Source organism: Trichechus manatus, unplaced genomic scaffold (genome assembly GCF_000243295.1).
Source record: "Trichechus manatus latirostris isolate Lorelei unplaced genomic scaffold, TriManLat1.0 scaffold00001, whole genome shotgun sequence".
Classification (NCBI taxonomy): domain Eukaryota; kingdom Metazoa; phylum Chordata; class Mammalia; order Sirenia; family Trichechidae; genus Trichechus; species Trichechus manatus.
In genome coordinates, this window is record NW_004443937.1 from 36,920,578 (window position 1) to 36,938,979 (window position 18,402).

Below are 18,402 nucleotides of genomic sequence, written 5' to 3' on the forward strand. Positions count from 1 at the left end.
AGAGGAAGGGGAAGACATGGAAAAGCCAATAAGCAAGCATATAGAAGAAGTAGAAATGAGAGGTATCCTGGAAGTCAAAGGAGAGTTTCAAAAGGGAGATAGTAAATGTCTGATGAAATATGAACAGACCTATCATTTATAATTCCTCCCTCCTGAAACCCAACTAAAATGACAGTAGTTAAGATTGTAAAAGATAGCATCACAAGGACGGAGAGAATGACAGAGGAGACTACAGCAGATAATAGTTGTCAACAAAAATTACGGAAGGTGTAAAACAGATAATTGAGTGGGAACAGATTTGGGCTTCCATTTTCTCTTGTTGAAGGCTCTCAGAAAGGTGGAGTAAGGTGAAAAACTGAGTTAAAACTGTGTTTCAGGTATCGGAGGCACTTAGTGCCTGTGAAGCAGGGCAGGGTGGTACTGAAAGCAGAAGGATTAGAAGTCTATAAAAGGGATACTTTGACCCGCATTTCTCTTTCCCCAGTCCATGCAAACAGACAGATGCCTGTTTCCTCCCACAAAAAAGATTGGAGGCTTTTTCCTCTCTGGAGGCTAAAACAGAGTCTCTAGCCTGGGGTACATCAGACATGGCTGAACACCTTACTGAAGAAAGGTGGCCAAAATAAGTGAAAATCTGTGTAATGAACCAGAATACTGGTAACCAGGTTTACACTCCTCAGAAAGGAGGTTAGAGGATTTCACTCCAGGGAAGCTAATCAGACCAAGAGAAAACACTTACTGATGTTGACAGTTGAAGGTCACCCAACAAACTGCCACCATGCCACCCAGCAGGTAACAAGCCCTGTTCATGCACACAGAACTTTGTCAGCTTTTTATTGCCTCACCCTTGAATATGAAGAGACAGCCAAGGTCACCACTTTTGAGGAAATTCCCCATTGAGAAACACAGAGATCAAAACAAATAATAAACGCTGCTGCCACCTTGGCGAGGTAACAGAGCCAGCCAGTGGGACGGTGGATCAGGGACAGGACAGTACCTTTCAGCTCCTTCTTTGTGCTTTTAATTTGCTTCTTTCACATGCAGGATTTTCCTACATGAGCTCAGCATCAAAAGCCTGGGTAGTTGTACTTAACGTTCGAAAAGAGTAAACTGTGTAAGTCCAAGGGCTTCAGACAGTTTTACAAGCTGTACTGAACAAGGCACAAAACTGTGGTGCCTCTTCTAGTTTAGCTTTTCTCCTGGGGGACTGAATTGAACCTGAAACTCCAAATAAAAATGGTTTGACAAAAAAACAAATAATAAACCAACAGAAAATGTGACGAGGAAGGACATGGGAAAAAAATGCAACAAGCAGAAGAAAACTTCAAAGAAAGTATAACTGATTTCTTCAGAAAAATAAGGTGTTTTATGGCTGAAATAAGAAAAAGGAGCAGAGTGCAAGAAGAATTCTTGAAAACTAGAAGTATGATACCAGATTTTTTTTTTTGAATCGGTAGCATTAGAAGAGAAAGTAGAGGAAATATTACAGAAAACATAACAAAAAGATAGTTTTTTTTTTTAAAAAAAAGGAGGAAAAATGTAATAAAATTAGGAGATTAATCCAAGAGACCAAACATCTGAATGATAAGAGTTACAGAGATGCGGGGCAGGGGGAGAAGGGAAAGAAGGGAGAGAAGAGCAGATGTTAGGGAGAGGTAGGCAGGAGAAAAAAAGAATTTATTAAAGAGATAGAGTATGAGACAATTCTCGTGAAACGAGCTTCTAAACTGAAATCATGCACCAAGTGCTCAGCACAATACATTTTAAAAAGCCCACACAGTAAGCAAACACAAATGTCCATATATTGTATGATTTCATTTATGAAACATGCAGAATAGGTAAATCCGTAAAGACAGAAAGCAGATTAGTGGTTGCCAGGGGCTGTGGGGAGGAGGGAATGGGGAGTGACTCCTTCATGATTACAGGGTTTCCTTTTGGGGGCAATGAAAATGTTTTGGAACTAGATAAGAGGTGGTGGTTGCACAACATTGTGAATAGACTAAATCCCACTAAATTGTTCATTTTAAAATGGTCGATTTTAAGTTACGAAATTCCACTTCAATTTAAAAAAGCAAAACAAAAAATACGCTGAAATTTAAGAACACCAGGGATAAAGATTCTGAAAACTTCCGGAGAGAAACAAAGGGTCTCACGTTGTGTTAGCCACAGTAAGTTAAATTGTAACACAACGGGAATGAACATGATGAGAAGGAACCGTCTAGGCCTTGGCAGATAGGAGGCCGTGGAGATCGTGGAGCAGTTGCCGTGGTTCAGTGGTGGGTGTGGACCAAGTTGCAGTATGTTCAAAAGTGAAAGAATAGAGAAATTATCTTACACAGTGCAAAAGTGTAAACTGAAGGAGACCAACTGACACACAGGATTAAATCGAGGGATATAAAGAATAGGTACATTCTCCCGCCTCAGGGAAATGCAGAATATGAAAATCTGAATTTAAATTATTTTTAAAAGCTGCACTATACATTTACAGAGAATCCCCCATAAAACAAAAAAGAAATTAAACTTTTTTTCTTTCAATAATTATTCTCCTTAAATGATTCAGTTTACTGAAATACTGAGGTATCTCTGCTGAATTGTATCCTTAGGGAAAAGTAAACTATTGGTATAACATAATTTTTATCACTTCTCTATTTAAATAAAATGCCTTTTCAGAATTCCTTTATTTCAACTTAATATCCTTGATTTAAAGAGTGTTGATTTGATTGTTTGTTCCAAGTCTTTTAAAACATACTTTTTTAATAAGGTGAAAATTAATGAAAAGAAAAGGCAAAACTTGTGTTTCCAAATTGTTCCCCTACCCCAGTTCACTGCATTAATCTAATTGCTCTACCATAGTCCGAGTTCTCTCAGTTCTCCTTCCAGGTTCAAGTTTTTGTTCAAGCCTGGTAATAGGAGTAATGCTGTCAGTTTTAAATTTGGTCATGGAATGTGTTGCACTGCCCTGTTCGGGAAACGCTGCTTGGTTTGGGCTTGGATAGTTAACGTTTATTTTCTTTGGCAGAGAAGCTGATCGTCGAGGGGCATCTCACCAAAGTGGTAGAAGAAACAAAGCTTTCAAAAGGTTAGTTTTCTGATTTTTCTATGAGTTTTGACAGTTCTTTGGAGTAATGAAGGTTGGTGTGTATTTTCAAGGTCATTGTGGTTGAACCATCAGTTTTTTTTCTTTTTATAGCTTTTAAAATGGCAATTCAGTGAACAGTATTAGAGACTATATACAGTAGTTGGACCTCTGTTTTAAAAAGGATATGTTAATTGAAAAGTTTCTTTTAAAATGGTGTATGTGTATGTAGCTTTGAAAGTTAGTGCTTGATAGGTTTCTCTAAGTTTTACAGACTCACTGCGATCTCTCTCTGTCACCCCCAGCATTATTTTCAGCCTTCATCTGAAATTTTTAATCAAACACAAGTTTTTCACAGGTGAAAAATGCTTCCAGTTCCATTTTTGGGGTTATTGTAGTTTTGAAATTCATTATTAATATTTTCTTAATTTTTGACATCTCAATTTTATTTAAACAAAATAATTTTGTCAAATATATTTTATAATGAATAGTCCTCTAATTGTCCAATGTAGTTTATTCTGTTCTTTTCTTTTACAATGTCAGAAAAGTGAGTTTTAAAGCATCATATTGTCAAATCACTTTTATGCATAGGGAAATCAGACAAATAAATTTAGTGGGATGTGCTCATTATCATGTGGGACTTTCATCAGAATGTGCCAGCATAAAATTTAAACTAGATTCACAATCATTTTGGTCAGTTAAACCAATGAGTGAAAACAAAGTTTTGAAATATTCAATTTCAGAACATTCTGTTTTATGGAAGTAACTGGATCCTTTCGCCTTTAAAAATATTTAAAAGGATGGTGTTATTTCAGAAATCTGGTGGCTTCCATTCTGAATTTTGTGCACTACAGATGCCATATTTGGGGAAAGAATGCATGGAATATGCATCACTAATATTGTTCTGGCAAACAGGCATTGAGTTTCAGAATGGTGAACTATTTTTAGCATATATAGCGATTTATTTCATCTTATTAAAATGAGATGAGAACAGACTTTAAAATAGCTTTTACTTCACCACCTAAATACCTATTCAGATTAGTTGGTTGAATGGCCAGCATTTTGAAGTGGAAGCAGAGCCTTAGGGGAAAAAAATCAGTGCTGCTTTAAAGTAAAGCGTCTTGCCACCTTAGTGCTTCTTTTTAATGTATTCTGGGTTAGAAAGTATTTGCCTGAAATTATGTGATACCAGTTTTACCGATTTCCTTTTTAAATATGGCTATACAATATATATTGAAAGCTTTTTGATCCAGCAATTCCACTTCTGGGTTTTTACCTTAAAGAACAATTTGGAGAAATGTGCAAGGAAGGGTGTTTGTTTCAGTGTGGTTTTAAGAGGAAAACATGAGTGTCCAATAATAAGGGCGTTCATTCAATAAATTATGGTAAGTCCATGCAAATGTACCAGTTTACATTCCCACCAGCAGTGAAAGTAAGGGTTCCAATCTCCCATCCTCACCAATATCTGTTGTTTTCTGTTTTTTTTTAATCAGTGCCATTTTAGCAGGAGTACGATAATGTCTCATTGTAATTTTGATTTGCATCTCTCTAATGGCTAATGAGAGCGCTGGTGGCACAGTGGTTAAGAGCTCAGCTGCTAACCAAAAGGTGAGCAGTTCAAATTCATCAGCTGCTCCTTGGAAACCTTATGAGGCAGTTCTACTCTATCCTATAGGGTCACTATGAGTCCAGTCGTCTCGACAGCAGTGGGTTTGGTCTGTGATGTTAGAAAGTAAATGTCCCTCATGTCCATACCTCCAGAAATAACTACAGAGATCTCTGTTGTAGATCTTTCTAAACCTTGAATAAATATATGCAACTAAAAATGCATAGCTAAATTAAATATTTTTAATCCAAATGGGGGTCATATATATTGTATATACATTGTTCTTTAACAGACTTTATTTAATAGTAGTAAGTGTACCTTGAAATTTTTTCTGTATAAAAATATATATATAAAGTTATATATATATATATATATAAAATTTCAGTTTTTTCCATTAATGAACCATACTGCAATGAGCACTCTATTATTTCTTTAGGAAAAGTACTGGAAGTGCGAATTCACATTTTAAATTTTGATGCATATTGCCACAAACAGCACAGTCAAGTACCTAACATTATATAAAAAAAAATCATGCCCTTATTCATTAAGGAAATAAGATTTATATACACAGAATGGTATAACATAAAACATGATTAATGGGAAAAACATATGGCATAGAGAAGATGCAATATAAAAGAGCAGCATGCTGGAGAAATAAAGAAGACTTCCTTAGAGGTGATGGGACTCAAGCTGTATCTTACAGAATAAATAGGCCAAGTAGAGAGAATGGACTTTGAGGTTAGGGAAATATCAAATCAAGGAAAGAACTGCAGGCCATAATGAGCTGGCATGCACCAGCCCTGTAAAAAAAGTTGGCCTGACTGAAGCAGAGCTCCTGTGGGAATTAATACAGGATGCAGAGTATGGCTAAATTCTGGGGTACAAAGCTTGGCTGAAGCCTTGTGGGAGAGTGAGGAGATACTACAGAAATATGATCAGAGAAATGACCATCTCTGTGAATGCTGTCTGTCTTAGTCATCCAGTGCTGCTATAACAAATACCACAAGTGGATGGCTTTAACAAATAGAAATGTATTCTCTCACAGTCAAGGAAGCTAGAAGTCTGAATTTAGGGCACCATCTCCAGGAGAAGGCTTTGTCTCTCTGTCGGTTCTGGGAGAAGGTCCTCATAATCAATCTTCCCTTGGGTCTAGGAGCTTCTTAGCACAGGGACCCCAGATCCAAAGGACGTGCTCCACTCCTGGCAGTTCTTTCTTGGTGGCATGAGGACCCTCTCCTCTCTGCTTGCTTCTCTCTCTAGTATCTCAAAAGAGATTGACTGAAGATACAACCCAATCCTGTAGATTGAGTCCTGCCTCGTTGACATAACTGCCTCTAATCCTGCCTCATTAACATCATAGAGGTTATGATTTATAACACATAGCATAATTACATCAGATCACAAAATGGTGGAGAACCACACAATATTGGGGATCATGGCCTAGCCAAGTTGACAGATATTTTGGGGGGACATAATTCAATCCATGACACTGTCTTAATGCATGCCGTAGTCCACACACATGCGCCATTACAGATGAGGCTCTAGGGCTTAATTCACTGCCAGTCATCTTTAATAAACTGTTGGACCTACAGTTAGGAATTTTGAGGACAATTAGTTGAAAACTATGCCTAGGAAGTCTCTTTTAACTTCATTGAATCAGGCAGTATACCACTTGCAAATAATTTCAAAACTTTTCTTAATTGTTAAGTTTTTCTCATTGTAGTTCAGGTACAGTTATATTTTCTTTAGAAATTAAAGGCTGTTCATTTTTTCAGCTTTAAATGGCACTCTAAAACAAATAATTGTGAGCTTTATAGTTTTATTCTATGAATACAAGTATCACTAAGGCAGCCTTCTAGCTATTGTTTCTCTGCATCAGAGCCTTTGCCTTTCATCATCTTCATACACTGTCGACGTTGTCTTAAGAATTTTGCTGTATTTGTTGCAGTTCTCTAAATACTTTAGCAAAGCTAGCTTCATTTTTGTTTCCAGTTGGCAAGTAGACAGCCTTGAACAAAAGCCCAGGCCCTCTGCACAGCCGACAGGAGCCACATTAGAATTTAATATGAGTTATGTGTAATAACCAGCATTCCATTTTGGACTAGGGTGGTGAAGAAGTAAAAGATTCAGTGACTCAGTTAATTTTAAAAGTACTTTGCATGCCGGCAGATTTTGAGCGCTCATAGCCTGAAGCAGAGGCTTATTGATATAAGATGTTTAATTGTAATGAGAGTTTTCTTTAATTTTTTTTCTTGGTAGAAAACCAGGCAAGAGCAAAGGAATCTGATTTATCAGATACCCTGAGTCCAAGCAAGGAAAAAAGCAGCGACGACACTACAGGTGAGTTTTAACCTAATGTTTACAAATCTGCAGATGTTATTGTGACCTACCAAGCAGTTTAGGTGTACACATCAATATGGGTGGGGATTTCAAAGTTTGTGTTTTGTGAAAAAGCAGTGCTTCCATTTCTCAAGTCACTCTCTTGAATACTGGGGTGTTTTGTTAAAAGTACTTCCAGTTATCTATAACTGGAAGCTGTATAAATTCCAATTATTTGTTTTGATAATGATAGTTTACTGGTAGATCTGTGTACTGTCTGTAATTATCTTTTTTCCCCCTATGTAGACGCCCAAATGGATGAGCAAGACCTAAATGAACCCTTTGCTAAAGTGTCTCTATTAAAAGGTACTTTCACTTGTTTTTATAATATTTTAAACAGGACATCAGATTCACCCTTTGCCACAAAATCAGTGTCATGTTTTATGTGAAGTGTTAAGTTTTAGTTAAGAGATAGGTTCTGTAATATAGTCGGAACTAAAATTTAAAGTGTTGATGTTGGTGCCCAATGTTTCAAATAAAAATATTTAAATCGTAGAATAATTTGGAACAATTAAAGTTACTAAGGGCAAAGCAGTAAGTGGTGGAGTATGAAATGCAGCTGTGTTTTTTGTTTGCTGTGATGTCTCTGAGAGGAGCTTATTACCACTTTTAACAGAAACTGGGAAAAGGTGAAAATATTAACTTTCTTGAAAGAATCTCCTGTTTGCTCTGTTATCATATGGTAGCACTTGTAAGCTTCCTCATCCTCCAGTAAATATCCCCAGGTTCTTAGGACACTCCTCTAGAAATGTTGGGCTGAGGAATCTTAGGTGGGGCTAGGATAAACTGTGCATATAATGAACTCTTTCACTTGTCTCATTTATAAACAGGAAGTACATTTATTTCTTGATATGTAATTGTTTAGAATGAAATGGGTAGAAAATAAATCAGCATTTATAAAAATGCTTTTAAAATAAAGTGCCTTGGGGTAGCTTATTAATAAATCTATTATAGTCAGCATTTAGTCTCTTAACTATTGCCTGATTATACATAAGAAAGGTAGGCATATACGTCAGCCCAGTGGTTTGAACGTGGTGGTGGCGGTGGACTGACACTGGGGCAGCTCTCTGAGACCAGAGCAGCAGGAGCAGCGTGGAAGTTTCTCCGTGGAGGAGTGCCTGGGCTTCTGCTGGGGCTCTTAAGGGATCTCGCAGTCCAGACCCTGGGCTTCGAGGTTATGTGCGGAGGCCTTCGTTTCACTCTGCATGGCCCTGCTGCTGGCCTAGTTGTGGAATGATGGAGATGGAGGGTGGTTAGCAAAGAGATTACCCACATTCTCTCAGGATTCTTTAGTCTGGGCATCCTGGCCTTCTCTTTTCTTCCCTGTGGATATTGGCGATCACATGGCTCTCTGAGCCACCTTTGATCTAATTCCACAACTGGGGAGACTCTGAGGATTGCTGACCCAGGCAACAGTTACCAACCTGTCTTTAAGTGTGGTCGTAGTTCCCAGGACTCCTACTGATCTGCACCCTTCTCAGGTTACCTGTGGTGTTGATTAGGCACGCTTTTTTCTAGTGTCATAATAATAAATGTAAGTTAATGTTTGCACAGTCCAAAAATCTCATCTTGGAAGCAGCATTTACAGCTCTTCTCAGAAGTGCAGTACAGTTATTACATAAAATGTTGTTACTGACACTGAAAAAAATGTCTGGACTCCTAGGCCTTTGTGTGAACATAGACAAACAAGAGGAGAGGTGAATGAGTAATGAAAACTCCTTACACAAAAGTAACTATTTTTATGGTCTTTTGTACTATAGAAATCTTTTCAGCAGTTAAGTTCAGATTCATTTATAATTAGCATTTGTAATTGTGTTAATTTTATTCAGCTATTATTAGTACTTTTGTGATTTTATGTATAGTCTGTTTTAGATTTGATTTTTTATCCTGTTGCCTACTACAATGCCAGGTGTTTAGTAAAACTCAGACGTTTGATGAATGAGTTAATAGTAAACCCCTTAGATCAAAGTTATAAAGCCACAAGAGATTAAGGAAATAACACTCTAGCCAAGAAGCTAAGAGTCAAAGAGCTCTGGGTTCAATCCCATCTCTGTCTCTTATTTGTAATACATCCTTAAGCAAATTTCTTAGCTCCTCTGTGTTTTCGTTTCTCCATTTGTCAAAAACTACTTCATAGGGTTATTGTGAGGATTAAATGAAATAATGCATGTAGACCACTTACCATGGTGTTGGGAATGTAACATGTTAGCCAGCATGTTGAAGACACCAGGGGTGATGATGATGGTAGTGACTGATGAAAGCAAACCTGTCTGTTGAAGATATCTGAGTAACTCTTCATTAATTGAATAAGATTGTGGGGTTTTTTTTTTTCTTCCTACTTTGTCTTTTAGAGAAAAAGCAGTTGTTGGTGATAGATCTTTTCCAGTTAATACAGGTAGTCCCCGATTTATGACAGGGTTCCATTCCAACAACTCCATCGTAAGTCGGTTTTTTGACTTAAGTCAAATACTTCATTTTTTTTTAGTTTTCATTATTATTGCCTTATAATATCAGTATCCGTATAAATCCAGCAGTGTTTTGAACAGTAAATCATAAAATTGAACAACTGCAAATAAACATATGAGAATAATAACATCAGCTGCAACATATTATTAACAACAAGATGTAAAAAAAAACACACGGGCGGTTGTAAGTGCGGTTCATCGTAATTCAAATATGTCGTAAGTCGGGGACTACCTGTAATGTATTTACACTGAAACCTGTGAGAGCCAGAACTGAACAGGACTGCCTTTTTTTCTGGGTGTCACGAGTTTTCTGCCTTTGACAGAGTGCTTACCACTTTTCTATCACTCTCTATTAAGAGTTCTACCTCAAAACACCCAGTGAGTTTTCCTTCTCTGACAAGTTTTCTACCTCATGGAGGTTCTGGCTTTCGCAGGTTTTACTACATTTGTTTGTTACTTTGCCAGGTGTCAGGAAATTTTTTTTTAATCCATGAGTACTATTGGAAGGTTAAACAATATCTGTAAAAGTGCCCACGACACAGGCTGGGAAGTTAGATTTAGGGAAGAGGGGATGAAAGAGGAAGAAGTTGTGGGAAAGAAAGAGATTGGAAAATACAAGGTGCACGGAAAGTGGGGTGAGTGTGAGAACGCTACTAGTAACTTCAGTGCCGCCGGTGGCAATGGGTCAGCTTCCCTAGTCGTCCTTAAGGTGACAAAACAAAAACAAAACCCCCAAAACTCTTCTCACGTTTCTGTATGATTTTTAACATTTGTTAGTGAAGTATGTAGTATCTTTATCAACAGCTACTGAAAGATTTTGCAGCTTGATTTTAACAACAGACTATTAATTTAGTCAGCGATTAGATGCAAAGAAAAATAACCCAGTTAGAAGCAAGCGTATTTTTAAAGAATCTCTAAGAAACAATCACCATCGCCTTAATTGATAGCAGTGTTTGGCTTTTTAATCCATTGGTTTTCTTTTTAAGAGTTGTATAAATTCTTTAAAATGATGTATACTCTGGTACTTACTAGAAACATTTGGTTTATGCTTGGTTATGGATGGTTGTGCTCTATAATCTGTATAATTAGGTTCAGTAGGCTGGCAGAATTTTTCTCTTAAAGGAAGAGTATAAATTATTAGACCACAGTGTTAACCTTTGGAGCTATAGACAGGGAGCTACAGTTAAGTAGCCTGTTTATTTCCTCATTCAAACCCTCTTCCTGATTTCTTGAATCGTTATGTTCAAATTTTATTTTTCTCTTTTTAATACACAACTAATCTTGATTTAGAATTATAATGTACGACTCTTCACATTAGTCATCTAAGAGATTAGGAAAATAATCTAAAGGAGATTAAACATTTACCATGAGATGTAAATAAAACGTTGATAGTTAGAGTATCTTTTTCCTGAAATATTATTTTCAACCAGTTTATATCACTTTTGAAAGAGCAATAAAGATGTGACTTGAATCACAGGTTTCTATACACTTGAAACCATTTCCTAAAAAAAGGAAAAGAAGTTCAGTACAGATGATATCTAATACAATTTTGCTGTATTTAGAGAACTGTGCAGGAGACTCCATTGGTTTCAAAGTCTGATAAGACTGTCCTTGGGATTTGAGGAGTTTCTTAGTCAAGTTGGTGATAGGAGGAGTGCAGATGTTAAGAAGCCGCTTCTGGTGAATGTTGCCATCAGTTGTCAAAAGAAGGAAAGAGAATGTTCAGGTTTTTTGTTTGTTTTGGAGGATAAAGAGGAAAGGCAATCTGAGCTTCTTGGAAGAAATATTATTTGAGATGACCCTGAACGTATGTAACACCATCTATGACATATCCACAACTGAGAACTGAGCCTGAAAATGACCAAGACTCTAGATCCCGCTGCCAGCTTACAGGACATACGAAGAACAGGGGCATGCTCTAAATGATGTGGGGACACAGCCAGAAAAATCTAGAATGTTGAAAATACTGTAAGACACACGACCCAGTTTCTTTAACAAGTAAATTGCAAGAGGAAAACAAAGAAAGACAATGAGGGACCTGATAGATTAAAAGACATTTAAGAGATGTTCAACTAAATGCAATATGTGAACCTTGTTTGGATCTTCATTCAAACAATCCAATGGTAAAAGAAATTTGAGACAGTGGGAAAATTTGAATTCTGACTAGATACTTGATATTAAGGAATTACTGTTTTTTTCTGTGTGACAATAGTGTTACAGTTTTTATTTATTTATGTATGTATTTTTAGTTCTTGTCTTTTAGACATTGTGTGTGTTTGTGTTTATAAGAAGAAAAGATAGAGATCCCCTCTCAAAAACAGAAAATATTAAAAATCACAAGCTAGATATGTGGGTTGGGTTTAGAGTTTGACAAGTATAATTAAAGTTTCTTAACTTATTCATTTGAGTGTTTTATAAGTTGGAGTGATTGTTATGGCAGAATTCAGTAGCTTCTGAATGATGTGATCAGACCTGTATTTTGGGGAGGTTTGTTGGATAAACTGGAGTAGGTAGAGGCTGGAAGTAAGGAAATCATTTTGGAGGTTGTCTTAGGAAATGAGTTGTGATGATCTGACTCTTTGAAACCTAGGAGACTGTAGCCCCACCCCTTGAGATCCAGGAGACCATGGCCCTACCCTTTGAAACCAATAAGGCCCTGCTTCCTGTGCTTCTTCAGTTCTGCTGCTCTGCAAGCTGCTCCAGGGATGGTCCTTTTCTTTTCTTGGAGGACAACAGATGTAGCTCCTTTGGCCTGTTTCCTGCCTATAGAATTCCAAGAGGCAGACAGCATTCTTTCTTTTTGTTCTTTCTCTGTCCACTTCAGTCTGAGCTGAAGGGTTTTCTGCTGTCATAGTTGGTTAGATCCATCAGTCACAGGATTAATGTCTTTAACAAAAGCTTGTGTAGCCACATCCTTGGTGAACATTCTAGGATACATGTCCTTAGTTTGTACAGTGGAATTTTCCAGATCTTTAAGTTCTGTTTTCATTTTGCACGCTTCATTTTTAAGTCCGTCTCTTTCCTCTCACATTCTATTATAAGTGGCAAGGAGAAACCATGTGGCCCCTTTAAGATCTTGCTGAGAAATCTCCTCAGCCAAATATCCAGGTTTGTCACTGCATAAAAAGCATCACTCTTTCTCCATTGTCTAATCACATGTTCATCATTTTCTTTTAAAGCCTCAGCAGAAGCACATTTAACATCCACATTTCTAGCAAGATTCTGTTGCTGGTGCCATATGTATTCTCTAAGATGAGACTTTGTCTATAGCTTTCCTCACTTCCTTCTGAGCCCTCACCAGAATTGCCTTTGACGTCCATAATTCTACCAACAGTCTCTTCAAGGCAATCTAGGCTTTACTGTTAGTCACCTTAAAACTCTTCCAGCCTCTACCCATTACCCAATTCCAAAACCACTTCCACATTTTAGGTATCTGTTAGAGAAGCAACCCACTGTTCCAGTACCAAATGCTGTCTTAGTTATCTAGTGCTGCTATAACAGAAATACCACAAGTGGACGGCTTTAACAAGCAGAAATTTATTCTCTCGGTTTAAGAGGCTAGAGGTCCAAATTCAGGATGCCGGCTCTAGGGGAAGGCTTCCTCTCTCTGTCGGCTCTGGAGGAAGGTCCTTGTCTCTTCTGAGCTTCTGCCCCTGAACGGTCTTCATGTGGCTTGGCATCTTTCTTCCTCTATCTCTGCTTTGTTAATCTGCTCCTTTTATATCTCAAAAGAGATTAACTCAAGACACACCCTACACTAATCCTGCCTCATTAACATTATAAAGACAACCCATTCCCAACCTATTGCCACTCATAGCCACCGTATAGGACAGAGTAGAACTACCCTCATAGAGTTTCCAAGGGAAGCAGACTGCAACATCTTTCTCCTGCTGAGCAGCTAGTGGATTCAAAGCACTGACCTTTTGGTTAGCAACTGAGCACTTAACCACTGTGCCACCAGGGCCCCTCACCACAGGCATAGAGGTTAGGATTTATGACATATATTTTGGGGGATGTAATTCATTTCATAGTACAGGCTTAGGTAATCCTTGAGAGTCTAAACTAGGATAGTTACTGTGGAAATTTAAATGAAAGAACAAAATCCGGTTTAGGGTCCTGTTATTTATGTCATTTTCTCTCTCCCTTGGTAATCTCATCTAGAATCCATAGGCCTGAAAAACCAAATATGGAAGACAAATGGGAGTCAGATATAATTCAGGCATTTAACTCTGAGTGACTGAAAGGATAGTGGTGTTATTAACACAAATATTTATTTCTGGAAGAGGAGGCGTCCTGCTGGGGAAAGTGAGGATTTTAGTATGGCACATGCTGATCAGGAAGGGTGACTGGTAGGTTCTGGTTTGTCTGGAACCATGTATGCCTGTTGTCCCAGCATAATTGTTGGAAGTGCTTCTTTCACACTCAAAGGTGTCCCAGTTATCTAGTCATCTAGGAACTGGAGATGCAGCTGGCAGTGCAGGGTGGAAACTAGAACTAAAAAATCATGTTCCTCTATTCCTGGGACATTTATTGACCCTGAAGACACAGAGATAAGACATATGAGGAGGTTGCAGTCTTATGGAGAAAAGAGATACATTGCTAGTATAATAAGTGTTTTGATAAGTGGTAGGAACTTTGGAGAGCACGGCTAACTTCCTGGCCAGTGGCAGGGGTGGGGTGTAGCAGTGGTCAGGAGAGGCTTCTCTAAGGAGGTGGTTCAAAGATAAGTGAGAATATGCTAAGAAGGAAAAGGGAGCCTTGCATTTCTTAAAAATAGCACTAACTTTACAAATAGGGATAATGTTCAAAGTAGGAATAACATCTACCAGGAGATGTCTTAGTTTCTTAGTGCTGCTATAACAAATACCACGAGTGAGTGGCTTTAACAAAGTTTTTTTCTCATAGTTTAGGAGGCTCAAAGTCCGAATTCAGGGTGCCGGCTCTACGGGAGAGCTTTCTGTCTCTGTTGGCTCTTTTCAGCTTCTGTTCGTCAGTTCCTTGGCAATCTTCATGTGGCCTGGCTTCTGTTTTCTCCCATCTCTGCTTCCCTCTCTGTGCCTAACCAGCTTGGTTTATATCTCAAAGGTGCTTGACCTAAGATACACCGTACACTGATATGGCCTTGTTAACATAATAAGCCCTATTCCCAAATGGGATTACATCTACAAGTATAGGAGTCTAGATTTACAACACAGTTTGGGGGACACAATTCAGTGCAAAGCAGGAGGGAAGTTAAAAAGAGTGCAAGTGTGGTGGAATACAGGCCACGTGGGGCAGATGTGGGGAAATGATACGACTTAGTCAGATAGAAAGCAGTAACAAAGTTTGGGAATTCTCTGAATGGGGTGGAAGGTGACAGCAGGGGATTTATAAAGAAAGAAAAAAGAACAATGGGGAGGACAAAGGAGTCAACAGACGATCCAGCTGTAAAAAGGAACCAGGCTGGTCAGAATGAGTGGCAGTGGGGTGAAACTCGACAACAAGAGGCTGCTGCCAAAGTTAAAAACACAGTTAGGGTGCCCTGACTGTCTCATGTGGCTGCGCATACCCACCATGGAAGAATTCTTTCCCCACCGTGGCGGCTCTTCTTATCAGCCAAGCCTGCAACTTCCAGGCCTTGTAAAGGAACGAGTGATGGTGGTAGAAGTCTCAGCCAGCATGCACATGCAGAGTATAACTTGAGAAGATACGCTTTGATTTGACTCACCCTCCAGGGGACATCTGGCAATGACTGGAGACATTTTTGGTCATTAGACTCTTGGGGGTAGGGAGTGTTACTGGCATCCTACAATGCACAGGACAGCCCCACAGCAAAAAATTAACCAGCCCAAAATGTCAACATAGAACTAGGAAACTAGCTCTTCAAGGACTTTATGTAGATATTGTTTGCTAAACACTTAAAAGTCAGATGTAGGCATCATGACACTGCCCTCCGAAATACTCCTAAAAATAAGGACATTGTTCTACTTGATGGCAAATCTAGAGATGGGGGTCTAGGACCTTTCCAGGTTTCAGTGGGTAATGTTGAGAGTGTGAGAGAAGTTTCACGGTTGCTGTGACAGTGTCCCCACCACTGGAAAATGTCTCTCTGCATGCCGCCACCCAGACCAAGAGACCTTTTAAAGGAAGAATTGATAGGTTGACTAGAAAAGATGAACCCAGAATCAAAATTTTTGACTGGGAAAAGTAGGATATAATCTAAAAGTATGAAAATATATGTATGTAGCATCCAAGACCTATTGTAATTGTATTGTGAAAACTTATTCTTAGCTCTTTTTTGATGGGTTAAAGCTGTTACGTCTGAGATACTTGTAAGTCAAAGTAATAGAATGCACTAGAAGAATATGTCCTATCTGACGATATGTTTATTCCAGGCAATGTTCAGTAGCAGAAAGTTTTAATACAATGAAAGACGAACAGAGTAGCTAGAAAGAAAAGAGGTTAGGGGCAGGGGGAATATTTGAGCTGTAATGCTGGATCTAACTTATTTCGATAGAACCATTTAGGTTAAATCATTGAATAATCCAGCAAATATTTATTTGTTACATATTTGGTGGTGGGGAAACAGTGATGATAAAATGGGCGTAGTCCCTGTCCAGATGGAGTTTTCAGCCTAGTTTTTATTTTGTATCCAAAAACTGGGAAAATTGTGCTAAAATGCTTTCTCTTGAAGAAAAGTTCAATTTTGTTTTTCCATTTCCAGTTAAGTTGCAAGTGAAATGTTTCTGACTTGTTATCAGGAAAATTCAAAATTAGTGAAGAATAGCATTTTGCCCATCTCATTGGATTTCAAGACTTCCATATTCTCTACATGAATGAAATATATCATTCAGTATATGTTAATATATATTTATAGTACCATTGCCATTAAATACTAATATATGTTTAACTGTATTTGCGTTCTTTCTCTAGGGTAAAATGACTAAAATGCTTACTATAATTTGCTTCTAAATTTTATTTAACTCAGTAGTGCTGTGTTGTTTAACAATGCATGTCTAAACATAAAAGAGATTGCTAGTCTTTGGTTGTAGAGAGATTTTAGCGTGATACTAACTCTTGCTTTTAAAATAAACATGTTTTTGTCAGATGACTTGCAGGGTGCACAGTCAGAAATTGAGGCAAAACAAGAAATTCAGCATCTTCGCAAGGAATTGATTGAAGCCCAGGAGCTAGCTAGAGCAAGTAAACAAAAATGCTTTGAACTTCAAGGTGAGATCAAAATTACTTTGATTCTTTAGGGGCTGTGTGGAGGCAACATGATATAACTGGATAGCCCCAAACTTGGAGTCCAGAGGAATAGTATCTTTTTCCAGATCCATAACTTTATTGGACATGTGATCTTGGGAAATTCACTTAACCTCTCTGAACTTTTGTTTCAGGTCAGTAAAGTGGGGCGAGTTACAGTTCCTCCTTCACAGCACTCATGGGAAGATTAAGTGAGGCCTGTACCCACTGAAGATCTTAGTAGTAATTACATGTTAAATAGTGAGCCAACACAAGGAAAAAAAGTGTATATAAATTTCCAAGTTTTAGTTACACATAATGTTAGATACTCAGTGTAAGGTAAGAAAAATGTATGGTCCCTGTGATTTTATAGTATATTCCTCAGTAAATGGGAAGAACCAGTCAAGGTTAAGGTGTACAATCTCCTAATGTCCCAACCACTCTCTTTTCTGTGAGCTATAGATATGATAGCCAGTGAAGCCTGTGCTGCTCCCTAGAGCACAGGTTTCCTCATCATTCACAGTAACTACCTGGTTGCAGTCAGTCAGTGCCTTAAGAGAGTCTCAGGAGAAAATGGCTTGTGGAGTCATTGGGTTCTCTAAGACGGCCCTCCTGACCAGGAGGAGAAGTCACATCCCAGGAGGAACTAAGAACTTCCTGTTACTAGTTCCTTCTGTTTCTGCTTCTTGAAAAAATTAGAATTAGTATTCACTTAACTTGAACCTTTTGGAGGGTCCAAGCTAATTTATTTAGTTAAAATGAAAAAGTATTCAGCAAACAAACAGGCATATAATACCAATGTACCGATGTCAGTCAGCAGTTACTTACTCAGTGCTTACTTTGTGCTTGGCAGTAAACATGAGAATTTTAAGTCTGTTTTAAATTTAAGCTCAAAATACTTAGATTATCTTGATAACAACTATCAAGAATGCTTTTTATATGAAGAAGAGCAAATATTCTTGGTGATATAGGGTCTAGAAAACTCTATGCTCAGTTGAATAAAAACCAAACCTGTTGCCGTGAAGTCCTTTCTGACTCATAGCGACCCTATAGGACAGAGTAGAACTGCCCCATAGGGTTTCCAAGGAGCGGCTGGTGGATTCCAACTGCCGACCTTTTGGTTAGCAGCTGAGCTCTTAACCACTGCGCCAGCAGGGCTCCTTAGTTGAATAGATTTACTATTTACTACTGTTTTGTGCTCCTAAAATCATTAAACTATCTAACTACTAATAATAACACTTACTACCTAACCTTTGTTTCCTTCAAGAACCTTATAGGAGAGAATTTCTTAGAAATGTCCAGCTATTCAATTCTTAATATTTAATTAATCGCAAAATTAGATATACTGTGTTTTTACTTCTAGCTCTTTTGGAAGAAGAAAGAAAAGCCTATCGAAATCAAGTTGAAGAATCCACTAAACAAATACAGGTTCTTCAAGGTATGGAATGCTCCAAGTCTGTTTGAGATTGTTGTTGTTTATTTGTTTTTAGTGACTCCAAAGGAATGGAAAGTACAAACGCAGAGGGTCCCCATTTTTCATGCTTTGGTTCTTCCCTAGAACCTGAGACTATCAATGGCCTTGGTGGGGCTTTTTCTTTCTTTAAAGAAGATACAAGTAAAGGCTCCCCCGTACTCCAATACTAGACACTTGG

The 18,402-nt window shown here is 38.1% G+C and overlaps 1 protein-coding gene across 17 annotated transcripts in view; it reads left to right on the top strand.

The window, feature by feature from the left end:
- SLMAP (sarcolemma associated protein) overlaps nucleotides 1-18,402 on the top strand; it is a 148,913-nt gene that overhangs the window by 112,473 nt on the left and 18,038 nt on the right. For all 17 annotated transcript variants that reach the window (XR_002823310.1, XR_002823309.1, XM_023727552.1 and 14 more), the window contains 5 exons: nucleotides 3,020-3,079; nucleotides 6,942-7,022; nucleotides 7,308-7,367; nucleotides 16,613-16,735; nucleotides 18,114-18,188. Coding sequence is in view for 15 of the 17 variants with exons in the window: in XM_023727552.1 (XP_023583320.1) it covers nucleotides 3,020-3,079; nucleotides 6,942-7,022; nucleotides 7,308-7,367; nucleotides 16,613-16,735; nucleotides 18,114-18,188 (399 nt within the window). In the remaining 2 variants the exon portion in view is untranslated. The remainder of the gene's footprint in view (nucleotides 1-3,019; nucleotides 3,080-6,941; nucleotides 7,023-7,307; nucleotides 7,368-16,612; nucleotides 16,736-18,113; nucleotides 18,189-18,402) is intronic.